This window comes from Prionailurus bengalensis, chromosome A1 (assembly GCF_016509475.1).
Source record: "Prionailurus bengalensis isolate Pbe53 chromosome A1, Fcat_Pben_1.1_paternal_pri, whole genome shotgun sequence".
In the NCBI taxonomy this organism is placed as follows: domain Eukaryota; kingdom Metazoa; phylum Chordata; class Mammalia; order Carnivora; family Felidae; genus Prionailurus; species Prionailurus bengalensis.
Genome location: NC_057343.1, coordinates 82,626,643 through 82,640,090, shown reverse-complemented (window position 1 = coordinate 82,640,090; position 13,448 = coordinate 82,626,643). Strand labels below are relative to the sequence as shown.

The 13,448-nt window shown below is 43.2% G+C and overlaps 1 protein-coding gene across 3 annotated transcripts in view; it reads left to right on the top strand.

Moving 5' to 3' along the window:
* The window catches only part of DCUN1D2 (defective in cullin neddylation 1 domain containing 2), a 32,566-nt gene that overhangs the window by 2,076 nt on the left and 17,042 nt on the right, over positions 1–13,448 (top strand). For 2 of the 3 annotated variants that reach the window (XM_043583469.1, XM_043583488.1), the window contains exons 2-3: positions 4,555–4,971; positions 8,161–8,329. In XM_043583469.1, the coding sequence (XP_043439404.1) occupies positions 4,917–4,971; positions 8,161–8,329 (224 nt within the window). In that variant the 5' untranslated portion in view covers positions 4,555–4,916. Of the gene's footprint in view, positions 1–3,408; positions 3,528–4,554; positions 4,972–8,160; positions 8,330–13,448 lie in introns of those variants that run through there. The other variant, XM_043583478.1, reaches the window with a different exon arrangement.

Here is a 13,448-nt window from a genome sequence, read left to right as displayed (position 1 = left end):
TGGGAGGAGTGTGTAGGGCAAAGAGCAGAGGCTTGAGGGCAGAACTCGGGGGGTAAAAGCAGCAAAGACGGAGACCGAGAAGGGCTGCCCAGAGAGACAAGAAGACTGAGAGAGTTGGCTCGGAAACCAAGAGGGAGCTCAGTGGGCAGTGCGGCCGGAAGTTTCTGGGTGACCCTGGTGGCTCAGCGTGCTGCCCAGGCAGGATGCACCCACCACAGGAGGGGAGGGAAGAGGAAGGGCTCGGTGCTTAACCAGGGGAAGAGGACCTCGTGGTTAGTGCACAGGGGGGAGGTCCGAGAGTGGATTTTAACCTCACCCCCGGCCTGCTGGATACCAAAGCGGAAAACTGGAGCAAGTTTATGTATTTGACCCATGTGGTTGTGCTGACTGCCCCTTGGAATTTGGCCCTGAGGATTCTGTCGTGTTAAGTCTCTACCGAAGGCATTGCAAGAACTTGTTTTCCTTTTGTATATGGGCAGTCTTGGTGCCCAAATTATGTAAGTGATTTTTTTTCAAGGTCACAGTTAAAATGTTTTAGACTTTATCTGTAGTTTAGAGACTTTATTTGATTTTCTACTGGATTGTCCATACTTTGATTTCAAGAATTTTGTGTGTTTTGGGGCACCTGGGGGCTCAATCGGTTAAGCATCTGACTCTTGATCTCAGCTCAGGTCATGATTTCATGGTTCATGAGTTCGAGCCCCACATTGGGCTCTGCACAGACAGCGCAGAGCCTACTTGGGATTCTGTCTCGCCCTCTCTTTGCCCCTCCCACACTTGCATACGTGTGTGCACTCTCTCAAAATAAACTTAAAAAAAGAAGTTTGTGTATTTTAACAAAGTATGACAATTGAACTTACACCTCGCCCCCACCACACACACTTAATTTAATTTCTTTGCTGTAGTAAAGCCTCAATGAGGGCCACCAGAGCGTGAAGGACAGGCCCTGCCAATTTATAGGCCTTTATTAATTTTACATGGATTTAGTCTGTTTTAATGGATCCAGAGTTTGTTTCTTTCCCCTGTAATTTTTCAGTTTATGAGGCTTTTTTTTTTTTTCTAGAAAGCTTTATTCCTTTTCCTACAGATTCCAACTTAGGTCTCTTCGTTCTTTTTGGACATGAAGCATGCATAGTTTTTATACTTACTGATTATTGTTTTAATCACCATTCTTTTATGGAGAAACGTGTAAGGGGTCACATCAAATTGTTGCATATTTGCTGACAGTCCTCTTCCGTTTCCTTCCGGCCACAGACTTAGGGGTTAAGCTTAGACCTGAGGCTTCTGTTGCTCATTCAAAACCAACACGCTATGGAGCGCCTGGGTGGCTCAGTTGGTTGAGCGTCTGACTTCGGCTCAGGTCATGATCTTGTGGTTCGTGAGTTCGAGCCCCATGTCGGGCTCTGTGCTGATATCTCGGAACCTGGAGCCTGCTTCAGATTCTGTGTCTCCCTCTCTCTCTGTCTCTCCTTCCCATGCTCATGCTCTCTGTTTCTCAATAATAAATAAACATTGAAAAAAAAAAAAACACCTTAGTACCACTCTGAGACTCAGCGTTGTGGGATCTGACCTTTAAGGCACCTGGAGTAGATTGAGGAGGGATCTGTTTGTTTCTCTATCTGCTGGTCTCCCCGTTTGGTAACTGACATAGGAACAATTCAAGTCACTTTGCCTGGCTTGGGTCCATATACTCCTGTACCTCTTTTTCTAGAGTTTTCAGAGAGTATTTTCCTTTACGCTGTTGATATAACTCTTTTGTCACATGTTAGGAGAAGCTTTAAGATGTGATTATCAAAATACCTCAAGATCAGACAGCACATCTTCCAGACGTCTAACAACATTTACTTGGCATGGATCTGTCAACATATAATGCTAGTTAACTAATTCAGTTACCTTACAGTACGTTACTGTGTTGAATAGTCTTGGAGGTTCTAAGAGTACTATGTTCAAATTTTGTTTTGAAGTAAAATCCACATAAGATTAGCTATTTTCAAATGTACAATTCAGTGGCATTGAGTAGAATCAGTGTTGTGCTGTCTCTACCTGCATCTAGTTCCAAAACACATCATCACCCTCAAAGAAAACCCTGTGCCATTGAATAGTCAGTCTCCACTCACCCCAGTCCCTGGGAACCACCTGTCTGCTTTCTATGGATTTGCCCATCTGGATATTTCATATAAGTGAAATCACACAACATACAACATGTGGCCTTTCATGTCTGACTTATTTTACTTGGTGTGATGTTTCTGAGGTTCATCCCTGTCGTAGCATGGTCAGAGTTCATTGTATGTTATTTTATTTTATTTTACAACCATGACAGAATTTTAAAATGTTGCACTGGTGGCGATTTACATGATACAGATGTCACGAGCATTTCTAGTGATGCGCCAGGTGGGGGACAGACATCTGTCTCCAGTTTAGTTTCTGAGGGAGCCCTTGGCTTTGTCCACCCTCCCCTGGGGAGCCCATCACCTTCAAAAAAGATGTTTTACCTTTTGTCAGCTCACTGTCAAAGCATATGGGGGCTGCCTAATTTAGCTAAATTTTATCTTAACCAGAAGATATAACCCCAGGCTCTTTGTCTAGTTTTTTAAGTGGCTCAATTTCAGGAAATAGCATACAGGGTATACATTCTGTATATTCCCCTAGAGTCTAGATTGGGACTGGAAGCCACAGCCCACAGGCACATTGCCTGTGTGTCAGTAAAGTTTTATTGGTGCAGAGCATGTCCATCATCCACACTGTAGAGCTGAGTAGCTGCAACAGAGACCAGTGACCCCTGATGTAGCTCCCTGGGCCTTGTAACCTGAGTTTCACCTTCCCTTACCCTCTGAGGAACTAATGGGCTCCAATGATGTGTGAAAACCCCACAATTTTATGCAAAACCACATGCTTTACTGGAGAGACGATCTGTGATTTTCACCAGATTCCAGAAGGGACCCAAGACCCCAAATCATCAACAGTCATTGTTCTAAGTAGCCAAAAGGCCAGTGCCCCATGTTACACTAGATCAGCAGTTCTCAGACTTAATTAGTTCTAGTCCCCTATGCTCTTTAAAAAATTGGGGCGCCTGGGTGGTTCAGTTGGTTGAGCGTCCGACTTTGGCTCAGGTCATGATGGTTCATGAGTTTGAACCCCACATCAGCAAGTCATGTGGCCTCTGCTTCACCCCAGTGAGAGTGAGAGAAGCAGATAATGACTTGGGGTTGTTGCGAAGATAGTTTTGTCCTTGGTGGAACCCTTGTGCAGTCTCGGGAGCCTGGGGTGCCCAGACTGTACCTGGAGAGCCGTGTGTTTGATCCGTCATTCTGCTGAACTGCACTCTGCTGTTTTGGCTTCAGCACGCTGTGAGGGAGGCCGGAGGAAGCTAAGCAGCTCTGGCCACCGTGCTGTTTACCCTTGGCGTTGGGGGGAGGAGTCGGTCTGGGACAGAGGACACACGCTGCAGTTACCCTTTTGTGAGCTGCACAGAGGCTGCTCTTTCGCGTTTCCGTGCCAGGAGGAGCCAGGCCACTGCTGGGCCACTGGTAGGTTTTTAAATCTTACGAAAACAGATTTCCTAACTAATCCTGTTTTCTTTTGTGGTTTGGCGGCCGGGAGGCTGAGCCGAATTTCAGCCCGCTTCCAGCTCTTGTGTCTGGTGCGCATGTCTGAATCTCGTCCCTGACTCTCCTTTTTTCCTCCTCAGTTTCCCTGGCTCCATGTTGTATTCCACTACAGGTTTCCGGAAGGTAGAACTTATTCTGTGTGTTTTATAAACTGTCTCATCCTTTTTAGCACAAGATCAAGAATCCCTCCTTTTACGTGAAACTTCCCCTTCTGTTATTTTGTAAAGCATTTGTGTAAAGCATTAGCATCCAGTACATTGTAGAGTCTGTGTTGATTTACAGAAAGTGGTGATTCCCTGAAGGTGGTGATTCGCTTTCATTTCTGGTGCCCTCTTCATCAGGTTACCTTAGATAAGTAGAAATTTAGCCGACCCCTGCCTGGAAGCGCTAGAATGCTATTTTGTTTCCTTACATACTATATATAGCGTGGTTACTGGCCGGTTTGCTATTTTCTGCCTGCCCCAGCCTCTGCCCTGTGTTCCCATTTTTAATTTCTGGCTCAGGTACACAGATCTGTTTGTGATTCATTTAGTCATAACGGGCTTTTTGTGGCTGCTTTTGGAACTTTAGTAAGTTATGCTTAACACTATTCTTAGTTACCTGTATATGTTTTCATCAGTGTGACTCTGCTGATTTTAAACTGGGAAAAATCTAAATAATGTTTCCAAACTGTACAGCCCTCATTAGATCCTGAACTTAACTGGGGCTAAAGAGGACCCCCCCCCTCCCCCGCCACAGGCCGTGGTGATGTGGTCATGCCTGGGGTCAGACACCCAGCCTCACTGCATCAGAGAGCTACAGTGTGTAAAAGAGGGATTTTCCTGAGACTAGGGCGGGGGAAGGGGACAGGGTATAAAGGGTTTTATGCAAATTCAAGTGGTTAGAGATTACAGCGTATTTTGTGTAAAAACTTGATTCTCACAGTCGTTGGCATGTTTATCACCAGATAGATGCCGTCATCCCGGTTTTCAGAGGACGGGGCGGTCTTCCTGACTACGGAGCCATGTGATGCTGTGGCCCGGGGCCCCGCGAAGAAGGGGAGCCAGCGAGGAAGCACGAGGTCCGGTGCAAATACCGGCAGTGGCGGTGGGAAACTGAAGCGGAGCCGCGTCCCAGCTGCCTGGCCTTCCTCGTGCTCTCACGTCCCAGAGCGTACACGTAAGCCGTCTCCGAGGGACAAGGTCCTGAGCCTGTGGCATTTTGTCAGGCTGGCCGGAGTGGTGCCATGTGCTGCGGAGCACAGGCCAGGTAGACGCCAGAGGTGACCACGCCGACTCCCCGTGCGCCGTCGCTCCTGCTGCGGGCCCCATGAGAAGCGCAGTGGACAGGAGGAAGCTGGAGCAGCTGTATGACAGGTACAGAGGTAAGAGCGACAAGCATGGAGGTAAGAGCGGCCGTGGGCAGCCCGCCTCTGTCTCTGGGGCGCCCGGGACCCTTCTGCCTCCTGAGCTGCTGATGCTGAGCCGCAGAGGCCCCTGCGCTTCCGGGGAACCTCACCCGGTAGCCGACCCGGGCCAGGGTGGGGGGTGGCGGGCCGGGCTGTGACCCCGGTTTCCCCCCAGCGTTGCCGGGTAAGCTGGCACCCTGGTGGCGAGAGGGCTGTTGAAGAACAGGACCAGCTCCTAGAAGAAAGTCGGATCTGTGGGTACACGTCCTCTTGTGCTCGCACAGCGTGGCTGTGCGGTGGCCCCGGAGCCACCTGGCCATTGGGGCGGCTTCAGGGGCCGCTCCTGGCGAAGAGACTTTTGTGTTACAGGTTGGGGATGGTGGTTTGTTAGGAACACCAGCGCTTAGGGCGGCACTCTCCCTGTGTGGATTCGGTCACGCTGCCCAAGTCTGGTGACAGGTCTGTACACATCCAGACGGCTCAGATTTCAGCAGCCTTTCAGATTTCATATCGGGTGTCAGGTCTGTGCTGTCATCACAGAAGCAGCCACTAGTCAAGAGTTGACTTACTTTTCCTTTCTAGCAGTTTCTAAGGCTAATCTTGTATTTCCAAAACCTAAAAAAAAAAAAAAAAATACACAAAACACTCATTTAACCAAGTATTAACCTAAACAGAATAACTCGCTTGGCTTTAAATTCTTGTTGACGTATTATTTTCATGTTTCACTTTTTAAAATACTGTATGTGTATTTTAATCTATTTAGATCTGAAAACAGATTTAAAACTGCATTTTTTTTTTAATCATACTCTGTAGTAGAAAAACCAGGTTTGTATTTGGAAAACAAACAGTGGTTTTGAAAGTGAAAAGTCATCATTTTGAATAAGCTGTAATGCGCTCCAAGTTACTCTGGCTGAGGTTGGCATGGGGCCTGTCTCGGAGGTCACACACCGTGCAGGTGGCTGGAGGTGTTCAGACATGTCCAGCCACTTGTGAGAGAGTTCCTCCCTGTGAGGGTCGTTCTGTAGTGGAGACCTAACCCTCACATCCTTTACTCGTGCAGTTCTGGGCCTTTCAAGTAGACACGTTGTGGGATCCCTGTGGGCTCTGCAGAGACGTGCTGTTCCAAGGCCCTGATAGATACAACCTTGTTAGGACTAATGTATACGTATGAGTGAGTCCTTGCAGAGTGACTTTAAAATAGTCAATGTTCCTATAGGTGAGGGCAGTGCAGGCCCACTGTGCTCTCACCCTGGGGATCTGTATAGCACTGGGAGCGTTGACAGGAGGGGGGTGAGAACCAGGAGCCCTCGGGACAGCTGCTCCCTCATTAATATGGGAGAGCAGACCCAGCAGGAAGCCTGGGCCTCCGCTTGTTTGATTATGGCATTCGTTTTATTTTATGTACTTGTTTTCTTTTCTTTTTTTAAATTTTCATTTCGTTTCAATAACAAGATGTCTATGAAAATATAGTATATAGTACTGAAGTGACCAAAGTTGGATTTTGTGTCATGGAAGAATTTTATCACGCTTAATCTTCATTGGAGCAAAGAGGCTACAAATTTTCTAGTTGTGCCTCCTAAACCAACAGAATTAACACACACGTTGTGATGGCATCTTAGTATACACGCACTTTGTTGGAAATTACTAGACCTGGTTTGGTGAGGTCTTACTGAGATTTTTCTAGTAGATTTTATTAGATTTCCTGATGAAGAAATGCTAAGTTCCTTAATTTCATTTCTAAACCAGAAATAGGGACAGAGGGAAGCCTGAATTTCTAAGCTGTTAAATGTGGATGCATGAACTAAACGATTTTGAAAACTAAATACTGTATAGTAGCATTAAAATTATAGCAAACAAAATCACCTTAAAAAAAACAGGAGTTTCTCTATTGGTTTGGCAGGATTGAGATAAAAATATGTAATACTTAAAAAAAATTTTTTTTAGAGAGAGAGCATGAACAGGGGAGAGGGACAGGGGAAGAGAGAGGGAGAGAAAGAGAGAGAGAATCTTAAGCAGGCCCCGTGCTCAGTGCAGAGCCAGATGTGAGGCTCAATCCCATGACCCTGAGATTGTAGCAGGGGTCTCGCAGAGTCATGACACCAAGGCTTTTCTTTCCAGGAAGCAACTTTATTCCTGCCAGGACTGCTCAGTTGGGCTTGTACCCATGTAGCCTTTTATGCATTTTCTACTTCCTTGTCTCCCAAATACGGGTAACGTATAGACATACAGTCTGATTGGGTGCTCTCATGTTACAGGGTCGTTAGGGATGTCACGTATGCACATGGCCAGGTTGCCTTCCCTTATCTTGAGGGCTTTTTTCTCACCACATTTCTTAGGGAGGGGACCCTACCACAGGACCATGACCTGAACTGAAATCAAGAGTCGGATACTCAACTGACTGAGCCACCCAGGCTCCCCCAAAACTCATAATATTGTAAACACTTTGCCAATGCAGCATTTTTTTTAATTAAAGAATATTTATCTATTTTTAATGTTTATTTTTGGGAGAGAGAGCAGGGAAGGGTCACAGAGAGAGAGTGGGAGAGGGAGAGAGGATCTGAAGCAGGCTCTGTGCTGACAGCAGTGAGCCCAATGGGTGCGGGGCCTGAACTCACAAACCATGAGATCATGACCCAAGCCGAAGTCAGACTCTCAACCAACTGAGCCATCCAGGAGCCCCAAGATTTTTTTTTTTTTTAAGTAATCTCCATACCCAACATGGGGTTGAAACTCACGACCCTGAGATCAGAGAGTCACATGCTTCCCCCTACTGAGCCAGCCAGCCAGGCGACACACAATGCAGTATTTCTGTGTAGCAGTTTGTCTTTGGGCAAACTAGAATTGTGTAAACTTTGAGTTTTTATTTTCTTTATGGAAATTAAATTTTTTCTTAACGATGACATCTTCTCAAAAAGGTTGCAATGGTCTTTTTTTCTTCTCCTAAACTCCAGTACCTAGATTTTTTAAATAGGGATTTTTTTTTCTGGATAAATTACCATTTGTTGCTATTTCGTATACAGTAGAAAATTGTGGTCTATTGATTGATGTATTTGAAACATGCTTGGTAGAGCCATCTCATAGAGCTATGATGCTTACCACCCATTTTTGTTATTTTTCAAAATAGCATAACTTCTCTCTCTCTCTCTCTCTTGATTTTAACTGTAGACCCACAAGATGAAAATAAAATTGGAATTGACGGGATTCAACAGTTTTGTGATGACTTAAGCCTGGATCCTGCCAGCGTCAGCGTTTTGGTCATTGCGTGGAAATTCAGGGCAGCAACGCAATGTGAATTTACCAAAAAGGAATTTGTAGATGGCATGACAGAGCTCGGGTAAGTAAGTTGGTCTCAGTTTAAATTTTTGCAAAAAGGAAGCTGCCTTCAACATTAGTTATTTTTCAACAGCTTGTAAATATTAGTTTCAAATTCATTTACGTTCTGTGTGTATCTTACACATTTCTTGTACCTGTACTCTATTAAGCCTTTAGTTTCCTTTAAATTCAAATAAAGTTTCACTTAATATTTTTGTTCAGATTAATCCCTTTTGTAACTTACTTTTTTCTTTTTAATTTTTATCGTACCAGTTTTGAATTGACAGTAACTATCAGGGTGTTTTTGTTTGTTTGTTTTCAGCCATTGAATTTATTTCGTAATATTGTATACTAATTGTATAATTTATTGTGTTTCTATAGTAAATATCAATAAATTATTATTTTGTTTTTTGCTTATAACACTTCTCTGTTCTACCTCCAGGGTTAGGATAAAGGCTTCATTAATAACTTAAGATGGTTCTCACTTATCAGATAAGTCAGACAATTAAATGAAAGCACATAACGTAAATATCGTTTAATCATTAGGCTTATTGAGTATTTCATGGGTTGGTATGAAGGCTAACTCACTTGACTTGCTGATACCGTGACATTGTAGTGTTGACAACTTAAGCTGGCTTATTTTTAGTTGCTGAAGGAGCTTGACAGCCCAAGGTGAATATGTTCAGAAGGTGCATACTTCCCACATCCCTGGGGAAAAACAGAGCATTTGTTCATAAGGTGCATACTTACAGCTAACCCCGGGGCCCCAGGGAAAATGGAACATTTGTGTTTTCCACTAAGCTGATGAATCTGTTACATTTATCGGCCTGGTCTGTTTCGATGATAAACTCTACAGGACTTACCCTATTGCTGGTGGTTGTGTAAAAGCCAGCAGAAGACATCACTGGGACAGTGGTTGTGACAGCATATCACTCCATGTTCTGTGCACTCAAGAAAATGGAAAAGCCACACTAAAGAAGCATTCTCTTGCCGCTGTACTACACTCATCCATCTGCTAAAACCTCCCCCAAATAGGATACTTTGGAAATAAGTGCTTCTTACAGAAACACTTGCTAGCATTTCTTAGGCATTATCTAGAAATGTGTTAGATGAACTTTTAAAATTCCTGTTTGTTATCCTAATATGTGCTATATCTTAAAGAACCTATTTTAAAGATTTTGAGTGTGAATCTTCCCAAAGTGTTAGATGAGTTCATGCCTCCTTATGCGGTGGATACAGGTGACTTGAGGTTATAAGTCAGTGCTGGCCGATGGTGCTACTTGTCACATCTCACAGAGTGGTTACAAGGGAAAGTACTCAGTAAGCATTCAAGTGCTGTCTATGAGATGGAAGTATTAGTGATGTGACAGCCACCTGTACTGCAGAGATAACCTCAGTGCTTTTAGGGATGTAAAAGGCTATTGTAGTCTGAGCAGCACTAAGCTTTAAAAAGCACTTTGGGTTTGGGTTTTTGATCCGCTCTATTACTGTTTTTCACACTTTTTCCTGGCTATTAACTCTCCTGGTGGCTGGAACACTTGGCCTCTAGCTGTTAACCCTACAGCCTTTTATCGGGGGCTGGAGGCTTGGTAAATGAGCTTTGTGAACGTCATGAAATCCCTTGACATCTTTGTCAAAACAAGAAATTGGCCATACTGTGGATCTATTTCTGGACTCGCTGTCATATTTTGTGGGTCTGTTTATCCTTAACCTTGAAGCACATAGTGTTCATTATTGTGGCATTAGGTAAGTCTTGAAAGGACCTAGTGAAGTCTTCTTATTTTTCATCTGCCTCAAGATTGTTGGTCAATTTTTATTACATCAGCAGGGAAAGAAGAGTGTTCCATGACTGATGCTGAAATAGCCAGGTCAGCCTGAGACCACGTCTCCCTGGGGCCCGCATCAGGCCACAGGCCGTGTCTTGAGGTGAACGGGGGCTTACATGCCCATGCAGGAAACTTAGAATTGTGAATTCTAGACAAATCACGGGAGAAGCTCTTTGTTAAGACCCAGATTAAGGGACATTGTCTTAGAGAAGATGTGAAAAGCACTAGCCATCAAAGCAAAACAACTGATAAATTGGACTTCGTCACAGGTAAGAGCTCTGCTTAATGAAAGATAGTGTTAAAAAGACAAAACAGTGGGAGAAATACTAGCTTTCTTTTTTTTTTTTTTTTAATTTTTTTTTTCAACATTTTTTATTTATTTTTGGGACAGAGAGAGACAGAGCATGAACGGGGGAGGGGCAGAGAGAGAGGGAGACACAGAATCGGAAACAGGCTCCAGGCTCTGACCCATCAGCCCAGAGCCTGACGCGGGGCTCGAACTCATGGACCGCAAGATCGTGACCTGGCTGAAGTCGGACGCTTAACTGACTGCGCCACCCAGGCGCCCCAACTAGCTTTCTTTGTGTATGTTACAGTCGTGATAAAAATGGTAGAGGACGTGACTATGTGTGATTCCTAAATAATGGAGCAAGAAGAAAGTAATAAATTCAATCCAAAAGAATGTGGGGAAAAAAGAACACAAGGAAAATTACTTAATGTAGGACAAATAGCAAGCGCGTGATAAAATGGAGGATTGAAAGCAAAATGTGTCGGCATTTCCATAATTAATTTAGTGTAAGTGAACTAAGTATTGGGTGGGTCGTAGAACATCAATTCAACCACTGTGTACACTGTTTACAATAGGTATGATTAAAACATAAGGGCACAGAACAATTTGAGGGGTGGAGGTTGATGTAATTTGCAAACATTAACCAAAACAAGTTGGTGTGGGTATGTTAATGTTAAAATAAGCTTTAAGGCAAAGAATAATTCTAGAGATAATGAAGGACATTTCATAATGAGGAAGGGTTTATTTCACATGGAAGGCAATAGATTATTTAAAGCAAAAATAAACACTAAAAAGAGAAATCTATCAATCTACAATCACAATGGGGAATTCTCACACACATCTTACCAGATGAAAAGAGCAGATGAAAAATCAGTAAGGAAATAGGACATTTGGGCAACACAACAAGTGACCTGATGGACATATTTAGAATATACCCTTTGATGTTGAAGAATATGTACTCTTTTTAAAAGACAAGTAGACCATTTGTAAGTGTTGACCACAAACTGAGGCATAAAAGAAGTTGCAACAAATTTCAAAGGATTGAAGTGATAGAGTGTATTTTTAGGCCATAACACAATTAAGGTAGAAATATAACAAAAGGATGACTCAGTCAGTTGAAATACATGTGGATATAGCTTTTGGATTAGAAAGAAGTTACCATGGAAATTAGAAAGTATTTTGAGGGGCGCCTGGGTGGCGCAGTCGGTTAAGCGTCCGACTTCAGCCAGGTCACGATCTCGCGGTCCGTGAGTTCGAGCCCCGCGTCAGGCTCTGGGCTGATGGCTCAGAGCCTGGAGCCTGCTTCCGATTCTGTGTCTCCCTCTCTCTCTGCCCCTCCCCCGTTCATGCTGTCTCTCTCTGTCTTAAAAATAAATAAACGTTGAAAAAAAAATTAAAAAAAAAAAAAGAAAGTGTTTTGAATGATGACAACACTACATATGAAAACTTGAAGGATTCAGCTTCTTAAATGCATATTTTGGAAAGAAGAGTTAAAAATCAGTAAGCAAAGTATCTATCTCAAAAAGCAGGAAAAGCAGGAAACTAAACTCAAAGAATGTAGAGAGAAGGAATTACTTTTTTAAACAGGCAGTGATTTCAGGAAATAGAAAAGAAGTTGTCAATAGAAAGAATCAAGCCAGAAAACAAGCCAGAAGTCTGCTGTTTGAAAAGACTTATAAAAGTAGTGAGGAACAAATAAACAATATGGCATGAAAAGAGAGACATCACTATAGACCCTACAGATGTTAAAGGTGAAGAGTGTATTATGAACAACTCTATGCTAGTAAACGTGAAAACCTGGATGCCAAAGAAAAATTCTCTTAAAAATGTGACTTACTGAAATGGACATATAAATAGTTCCATAACTCTTTTAAAGAATGTGAACTCATAATTTTAAATCTTCTCAAAGAGAAAAAACTCTTGGCCTCGATTGGCGCACATCTTACAAAACATTTAATAAAGAGAACAGTACCAACTCTACACAGGCTCTTTAGAGAATTGTACAGGAAGAAACTCTTTCCAATCTGTTTTGTGGCCAGCACAACCTGGATAGCAAAGGATATTTTAGTGCTGCCGAAGCAAGCACAAAAGGATATTTTGAGAATGAAAGATTATTGTCCACTCTCAGTCATAGGAATCAAAAGATGCATAACACGCAAAAATCTTAGACAAATTATTAGCAAACTAAATCCAGCCCCCAAAACAAATCAACCAAAAAACCAGGATTATTTATCATGACAAAGTTTGTTATAGTCTGGGATTGTGAGATTTGTTTAACATTACAAAGCCAATGTAATTTATCACAACAACAGAAAAGGGGGGATTATCTCAGTGCATAAAATAACTTTGATAAGGGGCACCTATGTGGCTCAGTCTGTTAAATGTCCAACTCTTGATTTCAGCCCAGGTAATGATCTCACAGTTGGGAGATTGAGCCCCATGTCAGGCTCCACACTGAGCATGGAACCTGCTTGGGATTCCCTCTCCCTCTGTGCCCCTTTCCAGCTTGTGCATGCACTTTCTTTCAAAATAAATGAATAAGCATTTAAAAAAATAATTTTAAAGAATGGGTTTGATAAAATTCAATTTCATTCAGGGGCGCCTAGGTGGCTCAGTTGGTTAAGTGTCCGACTCTTGATTTAGGCTCAGGTCCCAATCTCACAGTTTGTGAGTTCGACCCCTGTGTCAGACTCTGTGCTGATAGTGTGGAGCCTGCCTGGGATTCTCTGTCTCCCTCTCACTCTGCCCTGCTTGCGCTTTCTCTCTGGCTCACACTCTCTCTCAAAGTAAATAAATAAGCATTTAAAAAAAAAAATCAATTCTGGGTGGCTTGGGAGGCTCAGTTAGTTAAACATCCAACTTCAGCTCAAGTCATGATCTCACAATTCATGAGTTCAAGCCCCACATAGGGCTCTGTGCTGACAGCTCAGAGCCTGGAACCTGCTTCAGATTCTGTCTGTCTGTGTGTCTCTCTCTCAAAAGTAAACGTTAAAAAAAATTCAATTCTGTTCATAATGTTTTGAAAA